At 54.2% G+C, this 27,666-nt stretch overlaps 2 protein-coding genes across 5 annotated transcripts in view; both read left to right on the top strand.

Moving 5' to 3' along the window:
* SRL (sarcalumenin) overlaps nt 1-27,666 on the top strand; it is a 37,822-nt gene that overhangs the window by 6,661 nt on the left and 3,495 nt on the right. Inside the window, exons 2-7 of one of the 4 annotated variants that reach the window (XM_043914188.1) lie at nt 16,693-16,772; nt 17,081-17,697; nt 19,490-19,591; nt 20,715-20,810; nt 24,445-24,561; nt 26,184-26,417. In XM_043914188.1, the coding sequence (XP_043770123.1) occupies nt 16,726-16,772; nt 17,081-17,697; nt 19,490-19,591; nt 20,715-20,810; nt 24,445-24,561; nt 26,184-26,417 (1,213 nt within the window). In that variant the 5' untranslated portion in view covers nt 16,693-16,725. Of the gene's footprint in view, nt 1-16,692; nt 17,698-17,717; nt 19,368-19,489; nt 19,592-20,714; nt 20,811-24,444; nt 24,562-26,183; nt 26,418-27,666 lie in introns of those variants that run through there. The other 3 variants (XM_043914187.1, XM_043914190.1, XM_043914189.1) reach the window with 3 other exon arrangements.
* Nucleotides 10,658-10,968, top strand: LOC122701338 (40S ribosomal protein S29-like). Its single transcript, XM_043914192.1, has one exon. The coding sequence runs from the start codon at nt 10,694-10,696 to the stop codon at nt 10,862-10,864; it is 171 nt and encodes a 56-aa protein (XP_043770127.1). The 5' UTR covers nt 10,658-10,693; the 3' UTR covers nt 10,865-10,968.

Here is a 27,666-nt window from a genome sequence, read left to right as displayed (position 1 = left end):
TTCTTTGCTGCTGAGCTGCCTGGGAAGCCCGAGGCTGGTGGTGGGTGTGCCCAGTTCTGAAGCCCACGAGACCACGGGGCTGGCGGGCAGCTCCTGCCTGGTGCCGTCCCAGGAGCCTGTCCTTCCTGGGACCACGTCGTTGGGACCATAGGAAGGCACAGTCGCTGTTGCTCTGTCCAGCTCCCAAGCCGGGACCCAGAAGGATTTCGGGTGGGACATTGGCCCAGGGGGGGCAGGCTCCCCATGTTCATGGCAAGGCTGTTAAGTGATAAGAAGAGGCTTTTCTCCTCTGGCCCTTGGGGTCCTTGTCTTCCACAACCTTGAGGGCCCTTGACCTTGAGTCCTCTGTCAGCTCAGAGTGCTCAAGGGCACAGGACGATGCAGACTGTGTGGCCAACCCTGGGGAGGAGGGTTCAGCACAGCCCCCTGAAGAAACAGGCAATGCGGCCCTGGGTCGGGAATCAGGCTGGACACATGATTCGGGGTGATGGGCAGTATGTGATCAGCAAGAGGCATGAGGCTGCAACATGGATTCAGACACGGCAGGAAGAGGGGAGGAAGGGCAGGTCTGGGTAATTGCACAGGGTCGGGGCTGGAGGATCGAGGCAGGAACGATTAGGCAGGCAGGGGGTCCCTCTTGGAAAGGCCCAGCTCTCTAGCCCAGAAGCCAGGCCGTGCCCATTGTGACGTCCAGGCTGGCCACGCTGTGCTGGCAGGAACAGGTTATGCCCCTGCCCTGAGGCGCTGCCTTCTATTTGGGGAGATGACACGCACTGAAAAAAAGATGTAACTAACACTCCGGGCAGCTCTGTTTGGAGTTCAGAGGAGGGCTGGAGGTCTGGCCTCACGGAAGGGCAGGGTTTCAGCGGCTGTCAGCTCCAAGAGGCCGGGGCTGTGCGTCCGTTTAACTTGCTCACCGCTCCATCGCCGACCCTCAGCACAGCACTTGGCTCACTGGAGGCAGTTAGCAATGTCTGATGAACGAGGAGATGACTCGAGCAGGCAGAGAGGGGGTAGGGCGGGGGGCCATCTGGAGCTGGGGAATCAGAGCCAGGAGCGGGGAAGCTCGGACCGTGGTGCTGGCAGGAACAGGATGAGGGCAGCTCTGGCTAGAACGTGGGGCTCCCGTTCAGGGAGACCAGACCACCCTGATGGGCTGGAGCCCGCTGGAAAGGGTCTTGAATGCTGAGCCAAGCCGCTGTCTCCCTAAGCCCTCAGCATGCTCTAGCCCCTCCCCTTCCAGTAAGCTCCTCCCCTTCCCTTCCCTCTCAGATATTTTTGGATCCTTCTAGAGCAGGGACTGCATTCTGAGCTCAAACAGGTGCAGGCAAAGTCTGGCCTGGAGTTTGGGGTCCTCGGGAAGAGGGTTGCACTGGGAGCCCCGCTCAGAACCAGGCCAGGGGGGAGCCCTGGGGTGTGGGGGCCCCGCCATCCCTCCCCCCCACCCAGGCCGCTGCCAAACCTGCCTCCCCTGGTTCTCCTCCAAGTGGCCATTCAGTTAGGACCTTGTCCAGTGCAGTTGCCTTCCATAGAGTTTTCCCTAGATGGCAATAGGTTAACACAAAGCCATTGCCTTGATCTCTAGGTCCCCCAAACACCTCTGATTCCATGGGTGCCTGCCCTGTAAATCCACACTGCCCCCGCCAGAGACACTTCCAGGCATTGCTGGTTACTTGCTTTTTCCCGAACTTCCTCCTACGCTTTATTAATCAAGGGTCAGGCAATAGAAGACCATTTATTTCTCTAGCTTATCACCAGGAGGTTGAAGACACCAGCAACACTCCCTGGGACCCAGGAAGGGGTCTGGAAACATCGGGAGGGGTCACAGCTCTCGCAGTGACCTGGGGGAGCCCATCCTGGCCTCAGCTCCCAGAAGATGAAGCCTGGGTCCCAGGGGTCCCAGGAAGAGAAGTCTAGCAGCGAATCCGCCTCTTTCTCCTGTCTCTTCCTGCCTGAGTTTCATTTTGGAGTGGGTAGTTAGGCCGGTGTCCTCTCCACCCAGACCTCCCTCCCCTGAGGCTGCCCACGAGGGTGCCCGGGGGCGGGGGCGGCATGGACTCTGAGATTCGAGGACAGAACAAGCCCCGGCATCGTCACAGTTCACCAGCGAGCCCCCTACCATCTCGGCACCTGTTGGCTCTGCCTGTAGAGTGGAATAATACTTGCCCTATTTACAGCATGGGGTTGTTACATGACTAAAATAAGAAAGCAGCTATCGGATGCTTAGGATGTTTTTCAATCTCAGATACTTTTTAAGGTTAGAAGGGCTGTGACAGTGATTACAGGCCCTCACTGCGGACAGTATTTCTGTAGTTTGACACCTGCCTCTGGTTTCCTCGAATATCATGAAACGCGAGCAACTCAGAGGATCTCATCAGCAGCACACCCGCCCCTTCTCGGCGCTGTGGATATCCTCGGATTCTGTCCTCAGGGAGCTTACAGACTGGGAGGGCAGGCCGTCCCTGTTGGTGATAAGAGCAGGGAGCCATATAAGGCAGGTGTAATCGGGGCTAAAAATAAGTGGCCAGAGCTTGCAGAGTAAGTGGGAGCAGGGACGGGGCCCCGGGGCTGGGGAGCATGACCAGTGTAGCCTCAGAGCGGCTGGGAGGCTTTCGTAGGGCCGGCTCGGGTGTTGGTTCCTGTATTAACTTCCTGGGCTGCTGTAACAAATGACCTCAAACTAAGTGACTTCAAACAAGAGAGAATTTGTTTTAATTGAAGGATAATTGCTTTGCAGTATCGTGCTGGTTTCTACCATACATCAACATGAATCAGCCACAGGTATACATATGTCCCCTCCCTCCTAAGCCTCCCTCCCGCCTCCCACCTCATCCCAGCCCTCCAGGTTGCGACAGAGTCCCGGTTTGAGACTCCTGAGTCATACCACAAATTCCTACCGGCTCTCCATTTCACACGTGGTGCATGTGTGCGCTAAGTTGCTTCGATCACTTCCGACTCTTTGCAGACCCTATGGACTGTAGCCGGCCAGGCTCCTCTGTCTCTGGGAGTCTCCAGGCACGAATACTGGAATGGGTTGCCATGCCCTCCTCCAGGGGATCGTCCCAACCCAGGGATCGAATCCATGTCTCTTGCATCTCCTGCATTGCAGGTGGATTCTTTACTGCTGAGCCACCGGGGAGGCCCCTCCACACATGGTAGTATACATCAAAAAAGAGAAATTCATTTTCTCTCAGTCGGCAGGCTGGAAGTCCGAAGTCAAGGGGCGAGTAGGGCGCGCTCCCTCTGAGGCTCTAGGCGAGATTCCTTCCTGCCTCTTCCAGCTTCTGGCGGGTCCAGCAGGCCTAGGCCTTTCCTGGCTACTGGGTGCATCTCCCTGATCTCTGCCTGTGTCCTCACACGGCCTCTCCTTTGTGTGTCTCCTCCCCCTCTTATAAGGTCACCAGTCTTGGACTCAGGGTCCACTGTAATCCCATATGAACTTACCTTGACTGATCACCTCTGCACAGACCTTATGTCCAAATAATGTCACATCCTGAGATTCTAGACAGAACACTCTCTCTTTTTAATACTTATTTATTTGTTTATTAATAGCTGCACCAGGTCTCAGCTGGGTCACACAGGGTCTTCAGTCTTCACTGCAACACACAGGATCTTTGATTGTGGCATGGGAACTCTTAGTTGCGGCATTTAGGATCTTCTTGTTTCCTGACCAGGGATCGAACCCAGGCCCCCGTGCATTGGGAGCACAGAGTCTTACCCACTGGACCACCAGAAGTTCCCTTGTTGCTGGCTCTGGGCAGTTCTCGTCTGTCTCCCAGGTTGTCACACCTGTTTCCTTGGTCCCCTCTCCAGCCCCACGGCCCACACAGTTGTCCCCAAAGGCTAATATGGAGCTCTGTGGACACTCCCAGGGTGAGTGTGTTGAATGAATGGACGGACAGCTGGCCGGCGATAGGGGATTTCAGGAGCAGTGTCTTGCCTAGTGGTGGTCCTGGGGAGGATCGTGGGGAGGATTTTCCAGCTCCCTGTGGTTGGTCACGTGTGCCCAGGTACAGAGTGAGTTGGAACTGGCGCATCTGGAGGGCAGGGGTCTGGTTCCTGGCGGCCTGTTGTGTGATGGAGAGAGGCAGAGAGAACTGAGAACCAGCAAACTCCCTCAGGAGTGCCTGCATCCCAGCTCTGCACTGTCTCCTGAGGTGGGGGTGGCCAGAGAGGAGCAGGATGGGGGGCCCGCCTAATACTCAGCAGACGTCACATGCAGAAGGAACGTCTGGGTGACCCTCCACCGCCATCCATGAGGGGTTCACTTCTCAGCCTCCTGTGCTGCCCTCACTGGAAGGAGCCCCCATCTGCAATGTTTCTGGGTCTCCTCGGGGTGGAGTTAGGGGTCCCCAACCCAGAGAGTGGGTTGTCAGCCAACTCTGGAAGCTGGTGGTTGTAGCTCTGTGGTTTGTCCTGGCTCTGGAGGGATGAAGAGGTGGGGGGCAAGTCTCCAGCATCCCTCCCCTTTCCAGAAATGCTCACCAGTGAATCCAGTTTACACCCAAATGCCCTACCCCTACCCTAGGAGCTCCTGCAACGAGCTCCTGGGGTCCACATCCCTGTCTGGCGCTGAGCTTCCGCTGCCAGGACGAAAGTTCTCTCTCCCTGCTTGCCACTCCCTCCAATTACCTGCTCTGTCTTTGAGGGGAGGGTCTTTATATTCAGGAATCCACATTGGCAGCTACTCCTAGGACCTTTTGGTCACAAAGTAATAGGCCAGTTAAGTGCCTCCAACCACGGGTGCTTCTGTGGTTCTGAATCCTGGTTCTGAACTCCTCTCTTCTGGAACTTTGAACTTTCTGATTTGTGGGCAGGCCTTACATTTTGCCACCATTCACCTATCCTCTCCTCCCATCCATCCATTCATCCATTCATCTGTCCATCCATCCATACATCCTTCCATCCAATGGCTGTTCTAGATGCCAGGACATACAATCTCTGATAGCCAGGCAGTCAGATAAGTAAGTTATCTGGTCTCTTAGACTTTTATAGGTGCAGTGAAGAAAGAGAGACTAGGGTGGAAAGAGGGGACAGAGGGTTGGGAGGCAGCCTCAGCAGGGTGGCCAGGGAGACCTCAGAGAGAAGGTGATAAGGAGCCAGGACTCAGGGGAGGATGGGAGATAGCCAGGCAGTGCGGGGAGCACCCCCAGCTGAAAGCACAGCACAGGGAGGCCAGGGGGGGCCTGGCACTCCCAGAAGAGCAAAGCAGATAGAAGTGGGTGATGGGGAACAGGGCTCAGAGGGTGTGTGCAGAGGAGGGCATGGGGCTCAGGGAGGGGCTGTTCCATAATCCAGGTGAGAGATGACAGTGCCTGCCTACCTGGGTCCTGGGCTGGCGGCGCTGCTGGAGGGGTGGGGCAGGGGGGTCAGAGCTGCTGGCGGGGAAACAGTAAGATTGAGGATTAGATTGAGGAGAGATTTTGAAGGTAGACCAAAGGTTCAACTAAAGTTTTGGAGAAAGAAAAGAATTGCAGATGCTTTATTTTTTAAACAGTTTTCTTGAGATATAATAATTCACGTGTAATACAATTTGCCCATTTAAAGTGCACAATTCAATAGTTTTTAGTGTATTCACAGAAATGGGCGACCATCAGCGTCATTTTAGAAGGGCTGTTGGCTGGGATGCAGAACAAGGGGCAGGCCTGGTCCACACTTTGCACCCAGTAGGTTCCTGGGAAGATGGGTATAGGTTGACTGCCAAGTTCAAAGCCCAAGGACAGTGGTCCTCAGATTCTAGCATGTGTGAGAATCACCTGGGTGCTCATTAAAAAAAACAGACTCTGGACTTCACTGCTAGTCCAGTGGTTGAGACTTCACTCTTCCTATGCAGGGTGTGTTGGTTTGATCCCTGGTCAGGGAACTAGATCCCACAAGCCACAAATAAGGATTCACATGCTGCAACAAAAGATCCCTTATGCTGCAGTTAACACCTGGTGTAGTCAAAAAAAAAAAAAAAAAAGGGGCTGTCACATTGGCTGACAGGCACTGTGGGGACGCAGAGCAGAAGCTCCTCAGTACCAAGTCCAGGGATGCACCCCAGGGGTTCGGCCTTGAAGCTGAGGTCTGAAGTGGGAGCTGGAATTAGCCAGGCAGCACTGGGGAGCGGGGAGAGAGGAACCGGCTGGTGTTGGGGAGGCTGACCCAAAATCCTGCAGCCAGATCTGCGGGAAGCAGAAAGCGTCCCGGGCGCGTGGTGGCCTGGGCTGTCGGCAGACCCATCACAGGTTAGGTCGTGTCTCCCAAAAAGATATGCCGAAATCCTAACCTCAGCATCTCAGAAGGCGGCCACTTTTGGAAATAGGCTTGTTGCAGATGTAGTTAGCTCGTGTGCCTGGTGTCCTGAGAGGAAGAGGAGGAGAGACAAAGAATGGAGGCACAGGGAACAGGCCACGATTGACACAGGGCGAGACTGGGTGAGACTGGAGGTGCCCATTGACGAGCCAAGGGCTGTTGAGAGCCGTCCGAGCTGGAGGAGACAGAAAGGCACCGCTCCCAGAACCTTGGGGAAACAGGGCCCCTTGATATTGGACTTCTGGCCCCAGAACCATGAGGGAATACGTTTCCGTTGCTTTAAGCCACCAGGTTGCAGGACTTTGTTACAGTAACTTCAGGAAAGGAATACAAGACCAGGTTCAGGTTTTGTGCAGGGACTTGGGAGTCTTGTCTGGCGAGGGTGGGCGGCCCCCTGGGCAGGCGGCCTGCTGGATCCTCAAGTGCAGTCTGGTGGAGCCTGGCTGGCAGCGATGACCAGGAAGGGTCACCCTGGGGACAGTGTGTGCGGAATGTTCACTCGCTCTTGCCCCACCCTCTGTCCTGCCCTTGGCCTTGACCTTCCCCTCCCCAGCAGAGACCCAAGAACTGAGGAGTCGGTGACCGGCCCTGGCCCTCTGTATGACCACCAGGTACCAGAGGAAGAAGAGGTTCCTACATGGTCAGAGCCCCGTCTGGGGTTTTAGTGTTTGAAGAGACAAGGACTACCCGGGTCCTCGGTGACATTGGGTTCACGCAAGAAGGAAGCTGCTCTCAGGTTTAACTGCCTTCATGATTCCTCCCGGGAGTGGGGAGGTCCTGAGAGGAAGCCAGACCCTAAACTTCCTGGCACAGTGCGGCCCACGTGTCTGAGGCTACAAACGGGAAACAAGTCTGCTTCCAGAGGAGATGTGGATTTCCAGAACGTCCCACCAGAGAGCCGCCTGAGTGTTCCAGACATCTTTGTCTATGGAGTCCACGCTCTGGAGCTATGACTGAGGGTAACGGGTGGTTACCTGCTCTGGTAACCATCCCATTACCAGATGAGCAACGCTCTGGAGGCTCTGGGGGTTGGTGCAGTTCACGGAGCAGTGGGTGGGAGGTGGTGTTCTGCCCTTCCTCTGTGACCCCAGGCCTTCTCCAAGTATCTGTCCGGATTTGTGCTCAGGGCCCCAGCCTGATATCAGCGCCCTCCCCTGGCCCTTTCTGGGAGGCTGCACTTTTTAGGGGAGTGGATGGGTGATCCCAGGAACACCGGGCCCCAGGGATGGGGTGAGACTTGGCTGTAAGGGGTTGGAAATATCAGGTTGACAAGGACACCATTGCCGTTTGGAGCCTTCCTGAAAGGCCAGAGCTAGAAGCCTAGGAGCCATCCGTTTACATCTGGCTTTGCCCCAAGGGGCTTGGCAACATAAGGGCAGGTTCTTTTCGGTCTCTGGGCCTTGGTCTCCTCATCTGTGAAATGAAAGAGCTGGGTTAGTGAATTCCTAAGTTTCCTTTTAGTTCAACAAGGCTGTAATAGGAAAACCACCCTAAGGTTGAACAACAAGACGAGTTCGGGGGCCATGAACCTAAGGACTCAGAGGTAGAACCTGTCAGTCTCGAATGTGGGGAAGCCCTTTGGGAGAGAAGGCAGAGGGTCTGGCATTGTGGCTGTGGGCAGCGGTTGCTCTGGAAGTGTCCACAGGATGGAGTACCCCCTGTGTTGCTGCTGCCCCAGCTTCTCCCATTGGCTTGACCTTCCTCTGCAGTCTCCTCTGAGCGGACCTAGGGCTCGGGGGGGCCCTGGGGGTGGGATCTGCTAAGGATGACGCCTCACTCCCGAGCAGGCGGGAGGGGTTCTGAGGCTGCTGAGGGGGCGGGGCTGCTGGCGGCGGCCAGGCCAAGGGACGGGTAGTTGGGCCGTGCAGAGTGGTGTCTCCCCCAACCCGAGCTCTGATTGCAGGACGAGCCAAGTGCCGCTGAGCGGGAGCTGGGGCCGCCCTCAATTGGCTCAGGTGCAGCCAGAGCTGTGTCTCGAGGCCCGAGTTGCTCCTGAAGGGCTTGATGCTCCCAGTGCTCACGGGTCACAGGGATGGTGGCGAGGCTCCTCGGGCCCCCGGGCTGGCCGGTCTCCCACTGTGCTGCCATTTCCCAGAGCGGGGAGAGGCCTTCGCCCATCCTCATGCCGACGTGGCCCCCCACATGTCTTTGCATTGCGGTGAAACGCAGGGTCACCTCGGAGTGACGGGAGGGTCCCGGGAGGCAGAGGACAGAGGGGGAGCCGTGCATGGTCGTGAAAGTTTCTGAGTGAGTCGGGGCTGCGTGGAAGTGGGAGTCAGTGACCGCAGGAGTTAGCCTGGGGCTCGGCAGGAGAAAGTCCGGGCACAGGAGTGCCGGCAGCTCAGCCTCGTTCCTCTCCCAGGCCAGCGGGAACCGGAGAGAGCAGGGACACTCCCAGCTTCTCTCTGAGCTGCTTCCGGCTGGAAAAGGGGGAGAAGGACCCGGGGCAGAAAGACCTCACCTGGCCCACGGACGGACCCCTTAGAAACAAGGTTGAGAGGAGGAGAGTGCAAGTGAGCCAGGGTGGCTCCCGGCAGAAGCCAGTTCTGTTTTGCCCTAGCCAGTGAACTTGGGATTCAACCTGGCATCTTTGCGCTTCTAGGAAATTATTATTATTATACTTGACATTTGTAGAATGCTTTTTTTTTTTTTTTGGCTCTGTACCAACTTTCGGGCTTTTAATTCCCTGAACCTGGGCCCACAGCAGTGAAAGTGCCAAGTCCTAACCGCTGGGCCGCTGAAGAATTCCCCGTAGAGTGTTTTAAACATCACCTGAAGTTTAAAATACTCTGAAGAGGTTGGCAGAGCAGGTGTCGTTCCCTGCTGCATTTTATGGGGGGAAGGAGCTGGGTGCAAGTCAGTGAGGGGCAGCCTATATACTAACTGCATGGGCGGTGAGGAAGACGTCAAGGAGCAGAGCCCAGCTCTCCTGGCTTCTGACTGAGAGTCCAGAAGGATCAGTCTGGCTCTGAGTCTCGCGGCAAAGGAAAACCCTGAGATGAGGGCCTGGCCCAGGAAGGTGTCAGATCAAGTTCCTTAGCTCAAGAACCACGCTGACTTCCCCCGCCTTGGGAGGAGGTGTGCCCTTGTTCCCCCACCTGCCAAGCCCATGACGACGGCTTTGAGCTGAACCCAAGGCGTCCATCTGACAGGGGCCTCCGGGAGCCACTCTCCTCTGGCCCCCAGTAGGTCGCTTCTTGTCCGGTGCCCCAGAGTTAGACTATCAGTCAGTCCTCCCAGAGGTGGTCCTTGTGCTCCCAGGAAGGTTGTTTCTTTGGGTGGGGAGGTGGAGGTGGGGGAAGCTACCTGCCTACCTCAGCCCATCTCAGAATCCAGCCTGTGTCCCTACCCCCTGCCTTTCCCCTCCCGCCCAGCTAGGCCCCTCTGAATGGAGGAAGTATTGCCAATGACTCCTATGAGGATCTGTGCTCCCTTGAGACAGGGAAAGCCGTGTGCTCCATAGAGTGTCCAGTCGCCCCCCTCCAGGGCTTAAGGCTTAATGTCCTACTTCTTCCAAAGGTATTTGCCTTTTGAGAGTGAGTGCTTACCCTTATCCACGAATCCTCTGGGCATCAGTGTATACACCACGACTGTGGAATCCTGGGCGAATTTCCCAGTGTACCTCCTGAACTAAGAATTCCTGGGAATTGGGGGTGGGGAATGGGGATGGAGTTATTCTGTCAGTCTCTGGACTTTATGGGTTAAGAACAATTGTGTTGAAGTCTTGAGCATGGTTTTCAGAGCAAGGAAGAAGAGGGTAGGCTGAGAAGGCACTGTCCTTCTGAGGTTGACTCACCCCCTCTCATTCCGAGGTCGGGGGTAGCGACCAGGCACTGGGGCAGCGCATGTGACTTGGAGTTGGTAGACAGCTGGGTCCTTCAACCAGCCCGCTGCTGACTAGCCTAACTAGCCCTGTGGTCTTGGGATAATCATTTATCAGAGTTCTAGGATCCTGACCAGTGAAATCAAACCAGTTGGTCTGTGAGGAGGTCCCCTTTAACCTCCTATCCCATGGTTCCCACTGGCCGTTGCCCTTGTCATCCTGCCCCATGCCCTGGGTGAATCATTTTGGGGCTAGAGTCCAGCCTGGGACAAGCTGTCCTGGTGGGATTAGCCTTGACTTTAGGAGCTTGGCCAGGAAGCCAAAGAACCTTCTGAGAATGGCTGCCTGATGGGGCCCCTTGAGGGAGGGGTCCACAGAACAGCAAGGGGGAGGGCCTTAGGGTCCCCAGGGGGAGGCGGGCACTTCCCTCCTAAGTTCCTTTCCAGCATCAGCATCTGTAAACCATCTGAAGTCTCACTTGTGAAGCGAAGGAACAAGGGGCCTTGAGCGGTGAATATTTACTCCTTAAAATAAGGTTGAGCCTTCCTTTTACCTCGTTGCAACCGAGAAAGCAACATGGGTCACCAGCAGCTCTACTGGAGCCATCCGAGAAAATTCGGCCAGGGTTCTCGCTCTTGCCGGGTCTGCTCAAACCGGCACGGTCTGATCCGGAAATACGGCCTCAATATGTGCCACCAGTGTTTCCGCCAGTATGCGAAGGACATCGGCTTCATTAAGTTGGACTAACTGAACTTCCTTAGATGGCTCATCCAGCACATCACCCCTAGGCGGAAATAATACTAGCTCTTTGTATGTAAAATAAAAGTTTTCAAAACTTAAAAAAAAAAAAAAATAAGGTTGAGAAAAAATGTGATGCCAGAGGGGCCACTGCCATCCGCACAGTTCAGGAGCATGCAGGGATGCAGAGGGGTCAGCTTGCCGCCCCGGCCATGCGAACACGGACTCTGAAGTCCTCTCTGCTGTACCTGAGGCACCACCGGTGAGACGTCCAAGTGTCTGGGCAGAGGACAGCCTGGTGAAAGATGGGGGACTCCCTGGGCACCCTGACCAGTATTCCTGGCTCCTGGGGGCAGACGTGTCTGGAGGTAGAAGTGGAAAGGGATTGTGCCCCCGGGGACTTTTTTTTTTTTTTAATGCATGTGCATCCTTGTGTATGAGTAATGATATATTTTACCTGCATGTGGCTTTGGACTCAGTGGCTTCAGTTCAGACAGATAAGGCACATCGGCAGATGCTTTGAAATACGTGCTAAGAGACTCGGGAGCTTGGACCCGAGTTTACATTCTGGTCCATGAAGGGGTTGGCCAGAGCAGGTCGATCAAACAAAAGATCTTGGGTGCTGATCTCTTTTCTCCTGAGGTCCAGTCCCAACCTCAGATTCCCTGACACTTGGGGGTGGCCTGGAGCAGGCCTTCTCACACTCGGGTGTTCATTAGGATCACCTTGTGAAACACCCGGATTCACACTGACCCAACCCTGGAGACAGGGTATCTATGTCGGGAAAGCCGACAGGCTTGGATACCACTTGTCACAGGCAAGAGATCTCGGGTGTTGTTTCTTGGTGAGAATGCTAGTCCATCCCTGGGTGGCCTGTCAAGCCCACACTGGACTTTCCTGTGTCTGCTTCCTCCTTTCCAGAGAAGTGAATAATCAGTTAATAATCCTTGCTTTCCCTGCCTCAGAGGACGGCTGGGGAGTAGAGAACACAGAGCTATTTGAGGGGAAGCATGAAATTCAACGTGAAGGTCAGATGGCCTCTAGCTCCCTGCCGGGTGCATGTTGATCAGCAAAGTGAAAAGATGCTGTTGGGGAGGCTTCTTGGGCTGTTGGAGGAAATAAGCAAGAGGAGGAATTCTCAGGGAAAAGGCAGGGGAGGCAGAATAGTGGTTGTCACACCTCTCCCCGCCTTAGGCAGTAGGGCAGACAGACCCAAAGAGAGCTGGCTGGGCAGGAAGTACCAAGGGGTGGCTGAACCCTAGCTCCTTCATCTCCCCTCACCCCCTAGACCCTTCCATGGAACCCTAGCACCTCATGGGACATGGTCTGTGGGAGCAGAAAGAACTCTAGACTGAGGGCCATGACCTTTGGCCATGCTCTGTCCCAACCCTACCCCTCACCTTGAGCAAGTCTCTAAAGCTCCCCGGCCAGAGCTTCCTCCTCTGTATTGGACTCACCAAGGCCCCGGGCAACTCCACAGTAATCTAAGTCCCTGTGAAAGCATTTGGGAAGAGTTAGGAGCTAGGAAAAAAATCTGGTGTTTGGCAGTGGAGAGTGGAGAGAGGAACTGAGCCTGGGGCCCCCACTGAGGCTATGGGCAGGGTAGCAGCTGAGAAGCTGACTCCCGCAGAGAAAGGCTGATGACAGAGAGGGTGTCAGGAGAGAAAACAGAGCCAGTTTATGCTGTGCTCTGCCCCGGGGCACCTGTCAAGCTCAGGGGCCTTCCTTGATCTCCAGCGGGGGCTTGCTATTTGCATACGCTGACGTTAGCACCCAGGCTTGCCCAGGGCTTGGGCAGCTGCCTTGGCAGCAGCACATACAGTGTGGTACTGCATGTCCTGGGAGAGATTGAGACCCATCTCACCAGGCTCTCAACCTGGTTAGGGTGTCCTGGGTCCTCTGTGCCCCCCACCCCTCCTCTGGGGCCGCTGGGGGGCTTCTGCAAGAAGTTAAGGAAGTCAGGGTGGGTGATAAGACCACCCTGGTTTGATTTCACAGAATTGAATTAAATTTAACCAGAGGCTTTTTAAGCCTCTGAACTGTTTCCAGGAGGAGAGATTGGACCCAATGGCACAGCTGCTTCCTGGGCTTTGAGCTCTGGACACCCAATGGCACAGCTTGTTTCATTGAAAGACTTTCTCTCAGAGAAGTTATTTTTAGCCTGGGAAGGAAGATCATGGGGCATGAAGTCATCACCCTCGTTGTTTGTCACTGGAAGGGCAGGGGAAGCTTGGCGCTAAGTCATAAAAACCAGGGAGAGTATGGATGTACATAAGTCAACACACACACACATGCTTGAGTTCCTGTCTAGGGCCCAGGTGCGGAAACACACAGCAGTGCAAAGCGCCTTATCTCCCTTCAGATGATGCAGCCCTCCCACCTCCACTGGGCCAGAGGGTGTTCTGAGAACAGCAGAAATGCTGCAGGTAGTCAGACCCAGAGTCCGTTCAGCCTGGTATCATCACCACCATCAACACTATCACATCACCATCACTATCACTGTCACCATTACTTTGGCCACTTGATGAGAAGAGCAGACTTATTGGAAAAGACCCTGATGCTGGGAAAGATTGAGGGCAGGAGGAGAAGGGGGTGACAGAGGGTGAGATGGTTGGATGCCATCACCGACTCAATGGACATGAGTGTGAGCAAACTCTGGGAGATAGTGAAGGACAGGGAAGCCTGGCGTGCTGCAGTCCATAGGGTCTCAAAGAGTCAGACACGACTTAGCGACTGAACGACAACAGTCACCATCATCATCCTCAGTACCACCATCATCATGACCAGCATCACCACCACCACCATCATCGCCATCATCACCATTATCACCATCTTCAGTATCATCACCACCAGCATCAACCACTTTAACAGTAGAGGGTGTCAGGGCCTGTTGAAAGGGGCTGGACTCCCCAGAGGAGAAGCCCTGACCACTGTTATTCCAAGGTCACATGCCAAGCCCTGGTGACCCATCTAATTTGGACACCTCCAATGGGCACATGTGTGGAGAGAGGCCAGGAGCAGAAGCCTTAGGGTCAGGGTTATTTGGCTGGGTAGCCTTTCCCTTCTCCAGGGGTCTTCCCAACCCACGAATCGAACCCAGGTCTCCTGCATTGTGGGCAGATTCTTTACCAGCTGAGCCACAAGGGTAGCCCAAGAATACTGGAGTGGGTAGCCTATCCCTTCTCCAGCAGATCTTCCCGACCCAGGAATTGAACTGGGGTCTCCTGCATTGCAGGCGGATTCTTTACCAACTCAGCTATCAGGGAAATCCCTGAGTAGAATCACCCCCCACCTAATTTTTTGGAGGGGGTTACAGTCCTGATGCTGGGAAAGATTGAGGGCAGGAGGAGAAGGGGATGACAGAGGATGAGATGGTTGGATGGCATCACTGACTCAATGGATGTGGGTTTGGGTGGACTCCGGGAGTTGGTGATGGACAGGGAGGCCTGGCGTGCTGCGGTTCATGGGGTCGAAAAGAGTCGGACACGACTGAGTGACTGAACTGAACTGTCCTGATGCTGGGGCTACACCCTGGACTAATTAATTCAATGAGAACCTTCAAGGAGGGGGAGAGGAGTGGGATCAAGAAAAGGTGTTTCCATGTACAGACAGTGGCGAGAACCACTGGTTTAGAGGCAGTTTTCTAGGCTCAGGTTGACTGGTGCTTCTCGAACTGTAATGTGCAACCAGTGAGTGGCTCAAATGCAGATCCTGAGTCAGTGGTGCTGGGCTGGGGCCTAAGAGTTGGCGTCTCTCCCAGGTGATGCTGATGCTGCAGGTGCCTGGACCACAGGCTGAGGAGTGTTGGCAGGGGTGCGGGGTGGGGTAGGGGGCTGGGGAGAACCCCGCTGCAGTATCAGACGATCTCCTTTGCAGTTCCAAAGTTAAATGGCCTCAGCGGGTTGCTAGCTGCGTGATGTTGGGGGCAAGACATTCAGTGCCTCTGATTCCAGTCCTCTCATCTGTAAAATGGGGGTGAGTAAGACTTGTTTCACAGAAGCAAGCAAATAGAGTAAGATCAAGTTCATATTTTATGCATCCAGGGCTCAAGCATTTGCCTGGCACACTAATTGTCCAAATGTATCTCATATGATATCTATATATCTATCTTGCTGCTCAAAGGCCTGTCAATCTCTTGGGTTAAACCATATTCCTGCCATAGATTTTTATTTTCCCCAGAGGCTGGGGGCAGGGCAGATAGAGATTCAGGCAGAGGAATGAGGACTTACAGGTATTCAGGTGGTAATGAAAGAAAATTTTAATGAGTTACCTCCAGCTCCCCAACTAAGGGACCAGGAATTCTGAACATACCCAAATCTCCCCATGGACCTCTTCACAGCACTTTCTGGCGGGGGGGGGGGGGGGGGGGTGTCAGGCAGGGTCCCAGCCTGCAATCCAGGAGCCAGAGTGGGTGCATCCAGGGAGGGCAGAGGTACCAGTAGGAAGGGGCTCCCATGTGCTCCCCTCAACATAGCATGGCATGGAAGGCCTGGACAAGGAGTGGGCAGTTCTGGGTTCCGCTTGCCCACTAGCCATCTGGTGTCTTGGGCAAATCAAACACTTTCTCTAGACCTTCAGCTCTGAAATCTGGCTGATAGTAATAAGGGAGGTGAATGGGGTCACAAATGTGAGTGGGGGGAGTGTTACATCAATATACGGGCTCCTTTATAACGAAAGGCACCCAAACTTCTCATCTTTCTGAATTTGATAGCAGATTGTGTCTGTGGGGATTAATGAGAAAATATTTGTGCCTGGCCCTTAAGAGGCTCCCCCAACTTTCAGGGAACAAGGGGGTGGGTACCCCCCAAGAAGTGGCTTTTCTTTGTGGGAGGCAGAGCTGGGCCAGCACTGAGGCAGGATGCTCCTTCCTCAGAAAGAGTCCTGTGAACCCAGGGAGACCCAGGAGCGTCTCAGCAACCCTGAGGCAGGGCCCCCACTTCGCCCTCATCCCCATGTGCCTGCGATGACCCACTTTGCAGGGCTCCTCCTTAAACAGTCCCCACCTGGGCGGGAAGGCTCAGAAGGACTAGACCCCACCCTCTCTTCTGACCCCACTGTCCAGATGCATCACACTCGTCCCTTGACAGAGGCACATTCTGGGCCCCTACCTGCCCTCTGCTTTGCCCTCCCAGTGCCCCTGGCTCTCCCCTTAAAGCCCTTGGCCCTTAGAAGGGGATCCCCTCGGAAGGAGTTGGCGAAGGCCATCAGGAAGCCCAGGCCTGCCCGCGAGGGTATCTCCTCCTGCCACACGTCCCCTCTAATCTAAGGTAGAGAGGCCAGCAGATGCTTGCCCTTAAGAGGACAGAGTTGGATGTGTGACTTAATAAGGTTGAGAGCCGTAAGTAATCCCCCGAGTGCTGTGCCCCGTAACCTAAGAGGACCTGGCCCGCACGCACCTGTTTTCACTCCTTTGCTGATAGCAATATAAAAAGCACGCTGCTTAATGACTCTAGGAACTGACCAGGGGTGGCAGTTCCCATCGGCCCTGTCTTGGAAAGATCTGCCGGGCGAGCCAGGCTGCACGTGCCCGCCCGCGCGGTTGAGGAAGGACTGGAAGGGCGGCGCCCAGCTTCCATCCCCCCGGGGGAGGCTGGCAAGGCCGGGGCGGGGCTGGAGCGGGTCAGCTGCTCGCTCAGAGCCCAGGCTCGGGTCAGGAGAGGGGCACGCCCGCTCTGCCGGCCACGCGGGGCGGTTCCGAAGACCAGGGAGGGAGGAGCCCCACCGTCCCCGCAGGTCCGCACCGCTCTCCCTCCGGCAGACAGGCTGTTTTTAGAGTTGTGAGAAGCAAAGCGCGTGCCAACCCCATGACACTGACCCCTCGTGTTCTGATCATCTAGAACTGCAAGTTTCCGCTTCGGGTGGCACGGAAGATGTTGGCAATTTGTTGGAGAATCATTTCTCTGCCGGAGACGCAAGTCTAGAGGAGAAAGAAAGGGCGCTTCGGTCAGAGGCGGCCCCTGGAGAGACGCGCCCGCTCCTTCACCCCACAGAAGGCGGGGAGGATGGGAGCTCGGAGAAGACAGCCGCCGACGGTCTGGGCTCGGATCCCGATCCCGATCCCGATCCCGAAGCCAGCCTCTCCAACGCCTCGGCCTCCGAGTCTGCTGCCCCAGGGGAACCTGTGGGGCCGGTGGCGGAAGATGCGGGCCCGCCGGGAGCAGCGAGCGCCCTTCCCCCAGGAGGGGAGGGGGAGCCCGGGGAGGAGGAAGGGGCGCGGGAGCTCAGCTCCGGAGAGGGCCCAGGACAGGAGGCGGAGGGGCCGGCTGGGAGCGGCGAGGTCCCCGAGGAAGCTGCAGAGGCGCTAGGGGAAGACCCCGCGCAGGGAGCAGCGGCGGGGTCCCCAGAGACTGAGGACGCAGGGGACTCTCCCAGCCAGGAGGTCGAGACAGGAGGGGAGGGCAGCCCAGGGCCCGGTCAGGAGCCAGAAGTGCCTGATGGAGCCGCGGATGTGGACGCAGAAGCCGCGCAGAGGACGGAGGACCAGGCGGAACCCAGCTTCAGCTCGGCCGCGGCCGCGGAAGACGCTGCCGCGCGCGAAGAGGAGGGGGGCTCCCGGGAGCACCGCCCCGCGGAGGGGATACCCGCGGAGCACCCGGACGAGGCCTCCTCTGAAGAAGAGGGGGGTGAAGAATCCGAAGAGGAGAGCGGCGACGAAGAGGAGAGCGGCGACGGGGCTAGTTCGGAAGAAGCCGGGGGCGCCTCGGAGGAGGAGGAAGCCGAGAGAGAAGTTGGGGAAGGAGCCCACGCGGCAGCGGGAAGCGCGAGCCCCGGGGAGGAGGGGTCCCCGGAGGAATCGCCCGAGGGTGCCGACGCGCAGGAGCCCAAGGAGGAGGGGCCACAGGGTAGGGGGCGTCCCCGGGCTGCCCACCTCCCCCCGCCCGCCGGGCACCTCGACGGAGGGGGCTGCTTCGGGCATTCTGGCGGCTGCAGTCTTCCCGGAGGTCTTGTATGTAGGGGCAGACAGGGACCCGCAGGGCGGGCGGGAGAGCCTCCAGGCAACCGCGGGGGTCGTGGGGCAGAGGCCCCATGGGGGTTCCCGGCCCTCTGGGTGCCTCCGGGCTGTTCCTTAATCACTTATCCCCACTTCAGAGAGACGCACTGAGAGCCTGCACCCTGGAGGGCCCAGAGGAACCTGGTTACATCTGAGTTAGGCCATCAGAAACTTATCCGTTAGAGTCCCTCCTTTAACACAGACCAGTGCCTAAACCCCAAGGACAAGGGACACAGGGGCAGGATTTGAGGCCGGGAGGCAGGCTGGTGGGTGTGAGGGGCAATGGGGGACCACGATGGTCGGCTAGCTCCTGGGACCTCCCCTTGAAGACTAGGTCATGTCAGGATCCTGATAAGAAACACTGGGCTGGCTGTACGTTCAGCAGGTGTCTGTCCCACAGATGTCTGTCCTGCAGATGAGTGGCTGGAGCGGCCACCCTCAGGGGTAGGGGACAGGGTGGGGGGATGGAAGTGGGCAGGACCTAAGTTATTGGGCAGCATTAGAGGTGTGTCCAGCACTGGCCATGGCCTCACCCACTGAGTACACTGACCTGGACCAGGAATTGGCTTGTAGGACGGAGGCACTGGAGTCAGTCTTGTTTCCAAAGCAGGTTTCCTTGCAAGAACTTCATTTCCACACTGGTAGGTTTCCTTGCAAGAACTTCATTTCCACACTGGTCGGGTACTTGCAATGGGGGACCCTTCCCCTGGCCTCCCAGATCTGGGTCTGATCGCAGAAAAGATCACCCTGTCAAGATACATTGATTATTCTCTGCTCCCATCCCTCCTGGAACTGGTCTCCCCTTGTTCCCACGGGCCAGGACCATCCTCCTTCCATCACCTAAAATTCTTTGCGCAATTAGCCCAGGATAAAAAAAAAAAAATGGCTGTGATGTTAAGAGGCCTGGGAATATGAGCACCCCTCCCTAGGAGCCTCAGGTGGTCACGGGCACCTCTTGCTGGGTCAGAAGCAACAGTGTACCCCCACTCCCTCCCCCCTCTCCCTACTCCCCCTCCGCTCCCCAAGACTCCCTGTAGCAGCTCTTCCTGATGAAATGCTCACTTGACCAAGCCAGTGGTCCACGTAGAACCTGAAAGTCAGTCTCCTATAAACCACTCCTTCTCCTGTCCTGGATTTCAGCTCACAGGCAACCCTCAGAAAATTTTCCAACTTCCCCAGCTGAAATGTCATAGGCACACGTCTTAGGCCCTCCCAGCTTCCAGACACTTTCCTCCCAAAGCCACATCATCATCGATGCCTGTAATTGTATTACTTTCCAGGTTACTTCTCCCTGTCTCCCCGCAGACTGTGGAAAACTCCACGTGGGCAGAGCTGGGTCAGTTTGGGGCACCGCGGCATTCACAGCACAATGCTCCGTGCTTGGCGCGTGTATAGTAGGTGCTCAGTCAACATTTGCTGAATACCTAAAATGGATCGTGGAGCTTCACAGATGTTGAGTTTGGATTTTCAAAGTCCCTGCTAGAGACAGAGCTCCGTGCAGTTGAACCTGGACTGGCTCCGGTCAGCACTTGCTTGCGATCCTGCCCCACCCTGCCCACTCCCCAGCTTGCCTGACTGGAGGGAGCCCCAGAGCCAATGGCTCCTCACTCTGCCCTAACCTCCATCTCTGCTTCTTTCCCCAGAAGAGGCGGAGGATGTGAGTGAGGAAGCCCCGCTGAGGGACCGCTCCCACATCGAGAAAACTCTGATGCTGAATGAGGACAAGCCAGCTGATGACTTCTCTGGTAACCAGAGGCAGGAGCTGGGTGGGGCCGGGTGGAGAGGGGAGATCCCTGGGGCCAGTGGCCAGGCAGAACCTCTGAGTCTGTAGCTGAGGCCGGCAGACACCCCAGGGGAGGAGGAGAGCCCTGGAGTTGAAGGGAGGGGAGTGCTTCTCTTTGTGGAGGAGGCTCTGTGAGCAGCGTCCAAGCTGGAGGGCTCTGGGTTGGCAGGAAGGAGGAAAGGTGATCCAAACAGAGGGACCAGTTGGGGATGCACATTTTAGAGCTGCGACCTGGGGACGGTTGTTGTTCAGTTGCTCAGTTGTGTCCCACTCTTGGGGACCCCATGAACTGCAGCACGCCAGGGTCCCCTGTCCCTCACTGTCTCCTGGAGTTTGCTCAAGCTTGTGTTGATTGAGTCGGCGATGCCATCCAACCATCTCACCCTCTGTCACCCCCTTCTCCTCCTGCCCTCAATCTTTCCCAGCATCAGGGTCATTTTGACGGTGCCAGTGTCCGAGTCGTGGCCGGGGGAAGGTTGTTCATCACACTGGCTTCAATTTTTACAGTTTATAAAGCCCTTTCATGTCTGGTATTCCATTTCACCCTCATAGTAACCCAAGGCTGTCAGCAGGGCTTTCTGTCTCCTAATCGAGGAGCCAGTGAGAGCTCAGGGTGAGGCCGGGGTCTGCTCTGGCCAAAGCAGGAGACAGGCCGCTGACGGGCAGCTGGGGAGCCTGACCCTCACGGCTCCGAGTTCATCCCTCCCTGCACCTCACCCCACAAGCCCTTTCTCCCTGGAGCCACATTTTCCCAAGAAGACATTTTGGGATGTTTGAATCCTCCCAGGATGCCAGGGATGCGGTGAAGGGTGCAGGACTGGGGTGGTCATGCCTGCTTGCCTCTGATCCTAAGGCAGGTAGCGGTAGGGGGCAGAGAGAAAGAGCTGGCGTTCCCAGCACCTCAGGGTAGCCGCAGGCCGAGGTGGTGCTGTGAACTGCTGAGGGGAAGGACCAGAGGGCTAAATGGAAAAACAGAAGTGCTGTGGTGACTTTCAGGGGTGTGTGTAGGGGGAGTGCCTTCTAGATGGGGCCACAGCTGCGAAGCCCCTGCCAGACCTTAACCCTTCACCCTTCTCTGCCCCCAGTGGTGCTGCAGCGGCTTCGAAAGATCTACCACTCGTCCATCAAGCCCCTGGAGCAGTCTTACAAATACAATGAGCTTCGGCAGCACGAGATCACAGGTACCGCCCGCCCGTTTCTCCACTGAGCCCTCGGGGTGGGGGGTGGGGGGGGGGCGGAGACCTCAGTGACAAGGGCCAGCCTTTCCCAGCAGGTGTGCCCTTGATCTACGCAGGGATTTACGTTTCCTCTGTGAGATTCTTGAGTGCACTTTGGGTTTCCAAAAGATGCCAACTTCTCTGACTGCTGTGCTCCAATCCCCCATGGGGCTCCTCATTCACTTACAGATTGATTCTTCTCTCCCCTGTCCACTTCCCATGGGTCTGGATTCTTTTAAAAATTGATTTTCAAAATCATTTAAAAAAATAAGATAAACTGGCAACCAAAAATATTTCTGTGCAAAATAGTATAAGTTGAAAAAATTTAAAAAACCCCTGTCTTGATTTCCAGTCTCTCTGATTCCACTCTCAGAGACGCACGCAGCTACGGTTTCTCATCAGGGCTTCCAGACAGCACTCTGCTTCCATGCCCACGGGTGTCTTTTCTTCTGTTTTACAAAGATAGGATCACAGCACACAATTGCTCTTTCTGGTCTTTGGGAGTCCGCCACCTTAGATAGCATACCCTGTTGATGAACTACTGGGCGTTTGCCTCGTTCCCTTTTTAAAGTGTTACAGACACTGCTACAGTTGTTCCATATTTCACACAAGTTTATTTGTAGGATATGTTTTTTTTTTTTTAAATAATGCTGGAATTCAGCATTCTGATAGTTGTTGCCCAGTTGCCTTAGGTTGTCCTCTGTGTACCGCAGCAACAGGACAGAGTTCTCGTTGCCTCCCAGCAAGGCCACTTTAAAGTGTCTCTTGTCTTGGAAACCTGTTGACAATGACATCTAATTGCTATTATTGTTCTAGTTGTTGTTTTTTAAAGGGGCGGCAGAAAAATTCCTGTTTCACCTTTGATCACCTTTCTTTTTTTAAAAATTTAATTTAATTAAAAATGTTATACTGGAATATAGTTGCTTTACAATGCTGTGTTAGTTTTTACTGTAAAAGTGAATCAGCAAAGTGAATCAGCCGTACGTACACATAGATTCCCTCTTTTTTTGGATTTCCTGCCCATTTAGGTCTCCACAGAGCACTGAGTAGACGTCTCTATGCTATACAGTAGGTTCTCGTTAGTTATCTATTTTAACATAGTTTATAGGCTTCCCAGGTGGCGCAGTGGTAAAGAATCCGCCTGCCTGTGTAGGGGACGCAGGAGACATGGGTTTGTTTCCTGTGTCAGAAAGATGCCCTGGAGGAGAAAATGGTAGCCCATTCCAGTAGTCTGGCCTGGAGAATTCCATGGACAGAGGAGCCTGGTGGGCTACAGTCCACGGGGTCACAAAGAGTTGGACAGGACTGAGGAACTGACCATGCACACATGCACACTGCACTAGTGTATATATGCCAATCCCAGTCTCCCAGTATGACCCAGCCTGAGACGGGAATCTAATTTGCTTTTGAGCAGGGAGTGAAATTGCACGTCCCTTCCTGTGTTAGTTGGCTGTTTCTGCATCGTCTCCTGTGACGCTGTGCAGGGAGGGGGGGTGTTGTAGGGCCTTCCTCATCCCTGCTTTACAGAAGGCAGACCAGAGGCCCAGAGAGACGCTGGGCTGCCCAGGCCACACAGGCTGGAATTAGGAGCTGTAACTTCCTCCGTCTCCTTGTTTCACCATTCCTTTGCAGGCTTCTCAGAATGTGCAGGCCAGAGATGGCAGGCAGGCGGCCCGTGGGGATGGCACTCTGCAGAGAGGGCGTCCCCGGGGCCTGATCTCTCTGTCCAGGCGCCCCTCCTCTCCCCTCTTCTCTTGCCAGTGTCCAGGCTCTTCCGAGCCCAGGGTCATCCTCCCGTGACCTCCCTCCTGGGTGCCGCACCTGTAGCCTCCTGCATGTGCCAGTGCCGCCCCCTGCTGCAGGGAGCGGGAACAGCAGCTGGGAACACCGGCGAGGTGGTCTTGCAGGGGAGCTGGAAGGCCAGGTTCCCCTTAGTGGGGCCTGGGCCGGGGAAAAAGATGCTCCTTGTAGGATCTCTGTGGCCGTGACTGGGGATTCCTGCCACCCCCACCCCCCTCCCTCTTGTTCCTTCCTGCACCCCAGCCAGGGGTTGTTCTTCAGTCATTAAGTCATGTCTGACTCTTTTTGACTCCATGGACTGCAGCATGCCAGGCTTCCTTGTCCTTCACCATCTCCCGGAGTTTGCTCAAACTCATGCCCATTGAGTTGGTGATGCCACCCAACCGTCTCATCCTCACCCATCCCTTCTCCTCCTGCCCTCAATCTTTCCCAGCATCAGGGTCTTTTCCAGTGTGTCGGCTGTTTGCATCAGGTGGCCAGAGTACTGGAGCTTCAGCTTCAACATCAGTTCTTCCAATGAATATTCGTCATTGATTTCCTTTAGGATTGACTGGTTTGATCTCACAGTGAACTTTGGGAAATTCTTAAAGAGATGGGAATACCAGATGTGGTCTCACACACGCATTCAAATATCTGGGAGGACACACAGCCTAAGCAGCTTGAGGACATGGAGGGGAGACTCTTCTCTGTATACCTTTTTATACTTCTGATTTTTGAATCAAGAAATGAAATCAATTAACATTTTAAAAAATAACTGAAAGAAAGAAAAAAGAAAAAAAACCCACCACAGTGCCTCCTGTGTTGAGGCCTTGCATGCCAGGCTCAGCGGGGCTAAGATGTCTGGAGAACTTTAGGTACTAAGCTGGTGGTCCAGTGGTTAAGACTCCATGATTCCAATGCAGCAGGTGCGGGTTTGAGCCCTGATCTGGAAACTAAGATCCCACATGCCTTGCTGCAGGGCCAAAAAAAAAAAAAGCTGTGCATGGCCGACTCTATGTGTCCTAAGGGCTGGAAGTCTGCAACAGGAGATTGTGAATCTCCCATGTGGAAAGCCTCTCACTGTCCCCTCCCCATCCCTGGGTTTTGAAAGCACTGGGAAATTCTGCTTTTTCTTCTCAGGGACCCGCACTGGAGAGGCCCAGGCAGGGTGTTCTCCCCAACATGGGACAAGAACCCAAGAATTGCCGAGTCAGTGCTTGGTCTTGGACACTGGCAAATGCGTCATGGACTTTGGAGGCTGACATTTGAGACCGGCCCTGTTCCCCGGCTTGGGCTGAGCCTGAGGAGGGGTGTTGGGAGGTGCAGCTAAGCAGAGGGAGGCAGGGGGCAGGCAGCGCCCAGGTTCAGACCATCCCAGAGTGTATAAACCTCTTCCATGACTTCTTCTGTAACCAATCCAGGTAGTGGTGTTTTAACCTCTCCTTGGTGGCTGCTCTCTCCTGCCCCTCCTATGAATGGTGCGCTCCCAGATCTGAGCCTGGAGGTCCCCCCAGTGTGAGGTCTGAGTCCGTGTTTGTTGACCTCAGTGGATCCCTTCCTCTCGGGGGCCGGTGTGCTGTGGGTCTGTGTGTGGTCCAAATGCTGGTGTGCCACAGTCCAAATGCCGTATTCTCTTGGGTGCTAACTGGGTCATCACACTAACATAGAACGACGTGCTCCTGACCATGCCATGTTCTACGGTCCAGGGTAGAAACCCACAGCTCCTGATGGACTGTCTGAGGCACAAAGTGAAGAATCCTGTCCCTCCACAGTGAAGAGCTTTGAGTTCATGTCCATGTCTTGTCCCTGCTGCCCACAGATGGGGAGATCACATCCAAGCCGATGGTCTTGTTCCTGGGGCCATGGAGCGTTGGCAAATCCACCATGATCAACTACCTCCTTGGCTTGGAAAACACTCGTTACCAGCTCTACACAGGTAACAGCGTGACTTCCTTGTGTGCCTGTTGGCATTTCAGTGTCACATGTAAAAAGCATTGTGAAAAAAATAAAACATTTAGGGGCTGTAGTGTATGGCACAAAGTACCAGGGAAGAGATCCTGTACCCACTAAACTTAAGCTGTAATGCCATGGGGAAAAACCTGGAGATCAGTGAGGTATCTGTGATTCAATATACAAAGATTTAAAGGGGTTACATTAGTTTGAAAAGATATATATATATATATGTAAAATCAGAAATGAGTTGAAAGTATTTGACTACACAGGAAATTTTATTTTTTTTAATTATGGTATAGCATTAATATAGGGTTTCCCTGGTGGCTCAGTGGTAAAGAATCCTCCTGCCAATGCAGGAGATTCAGGTTTGATCCCTGGTCCAGAAAAAGCCTTTGGAGAAGGAAACGGCAAGCCCCTCCAGTTTTCTTGCCTGGAGAACCCCATGGACAGAGGATCCTGGTCAGCTAAGTCCATGGGGTTGCAGAGTTGGACATGACTTAGTGACTGAACAGCAACAAATGTATGGCATAAGTGAAAGTGAAAGTCGCTCAGTTGTGTCCGACTCTTTGTGACCCCATAGACCATACAGTCCATGGAATTCTCTAGGCTAGAATACTGGAGTGGGTAGCCCCTCCCTTCTCCAGGGGATCTTCCCAACCCGCGTAATCGAACCCAGGTCTCCCGCATTGTGGGCAGATTCTTTACCAGCTGAGCCACAAGGGAAACCCAAGAATACTGGAGTGGGTAGCCTATTTCTTCTCCAGCGGATATTCCCGACCCAGGAATCGAACTGGGGTCTCCTGCATTGCAGGCAGATTCTTTACCAACTGAGCTATCAGAGAAGCCCAGTGTATGGCACAGGGAATATAGAAAACATCACTAGTAACTTCGTATGGTGACAGACGGTAACTGGACTTACTGTAGAGATCATTTCTTAATGTATGAAAATAATGGATCACACTGTTGTACACCTGACTCTAACACGATATCGTAAGTCAGTTATATTTCAACTAAAAAAATAGGATCTTGCAGATTAAAAAAAGAAAAACAAAAATATTCCTACACATCTTCAATATAGTAATGAAAATTATGTGCAAGAAACCGGCAGTTACACTCATGTTCACAGCAGCGTTGTTTGCTGTGGCTAAGAGGTAGAAACAACCCAAATATCCATCAACTGATGATGGGTAAAAAACATGTGTTCATTCCATCTATACAAGGGAATATTATTCAGCCTTGAAAAGGAATTAGTTTCTGATACATGCCACAACATGGCTGAATCTTGAAGACATGCTAAGTGAAATAAGCTAGACATAAAACGGCAGATATCGTATGATTTCACTTATATGAGGTCCCTAGAGTCATCAAATTCATAGAGACAGAAAGTGCAAGAGAGGGAATTCCCTGGTTGTCAATGGTTAGGACTCGGCACTTTTCCTGCTGGGGAACTAAGATCCCTCGAGCCAGGCGCCAGGGCCAAAAAATCAAAATAAATAAACACTAACTTCCATTCCTCCACCCCCCACCCCCAGTAGTCTCTCCTGTGGCTCCTTTTGTGTTGCTGTGATGTGAGATGCCTGTGTCCCTTCTAACCCGTGTGTGCAGGTGCCGAGCCCACCACCTCGGAGTTCACAGTCCTCATGCACGGGCCCAAGCTGAAGACCATCGAGGGCATCGTCATGGCTGCTGACAGTGCCCGGTCCTTCTCGCCCCTTGAGAAGTTTGGCCAGAATTTCCTGGAGAAGCTGATCGGCATTGAGGTTCCCCACAAGCTCCTGGAGCGGGTCACATTTGTGGATACACCAGGCATCATTGAGAACCGCAAGCAGCAAGAAAGAGGTAATTTAACACTCATTTCTGAACAGCCTGAGCTCTGTCTTAGGAAACTGTTCAAGGCAGAGGGTGGTAGGCAGACCGGGAGAGACCAGCATTGGCCAAGACTCGGGGATGCATTCTTTGCTTCCGGCCTTTTCTTTGTCATCACTGTGGGGCCTCCTAGGTGTGGGTACCTCATCCTTTTACTTCCTTGAGGAATGGTCTGGTTTGGAGGCCGTCAGCATCTTGCCGGGGGGAGGGCTGGGCTTCTTGCCAGGAGCTCCTCGAGGTCCCTGCTGTGTCTTTGGGATGCACAAGCTGTCCAGGTGATCAAGGGCCTGGACTGATTGGATCCCTGTCCAGGTGCACTTGACCTCTGGCTAACGTGGGTCTGGGTTAAACCTGACCTTCAACTCGTCCTGGTCCCAATATCTGCTTTGCCAGACCTGCTTCAACACAATCCTGTCTCAGACTTTCCAAAGCCCCGCTTGCCTTCAGGTGGCAGGGGAGTGCCACTGAATGTCACCGTGACGCAGCGCCATCTGCAGAGATGAGTCATAACGGGCCGTTTGTCAGAATAGATGAACAGATGGTGGATCTCAGTTTATGGTTATAACTCTCATTTTGTTATAACCAGATCCTGTTTTATAGCTAATAATAATATTATTGCTAATAATTATAGTAGTAAATTAACCTTTATTGCACTCTTCTAACGCACTGGATAATTTCCACGTGTTATTGGTTGATCATTGTAGAAACATTTCGAGACAGGTATCCCTACTCCTCCCATTTTGGAAATAAATTAAAGGAATTAGGATGTATTGAGCACCTACCCTGTGACTGGATGGCAGTTTTAGTTCAGTGCTTGCCTGTGTTTCTAGCAACATCGTAATCTTTTTATCACCTTAGGTGGTATTGTTCTTTTTGTCATTTTTCAACTAAAATGGTAAGGCTTAGAAGCATTTAATTTTCAGTTGGTTAGTGATGGAGCCCAAATTCTAGTCCAGGTCTCGATGGCAGGTCCACATTTATTTCCCCTAAGTGATGCACCGTCTCTTTTATTCCTTCTAATTCCCTGACTTATTTCCTTTAACATCTTTGCCACCGCTCCGGATCTTTTCAAGCAGTGGGAAAATCTCCATTTGGCAGAAATGTTTTGTTTTCCTGGAGCCTTGAATTCCACTGTGGATTAAAACAAGAATCAGGCCATTTTTGGGTTTTTTTTTGGCTGTACCACGCAGTTTGCAGGATCTTAGTTCCCCAGCCAGGGATT

Source organism: Cervus elaphus, chromosome 10 (assembly GCF_910594005.1).
Source record: "Cervus elaphus chromosome 10, mCerEla1.1, whole genome shotgun sequence".
In the NCBI taxonomy this organism is placed as follows: Eukaryota; Metazoa; Chordata; class Mammalia; order Artiodactyla; family Cervidae; genus Cervus; species Cervus elaphus.
Note: the sequence above shows the minus strand (reverse complement) of the source record. Positions and strands in the feature narration are given on the sequence as shown.

What these genes read in the sequence shown, in the direction of transcription:
- LOC122701338 (XM_043914192.1), top strand. Translation starts at nt 10,694, where the DNA reads ATGGGTCACCAGCAGCTCTACTGGAGCCATCCGAGAAAATTCGGCCAG.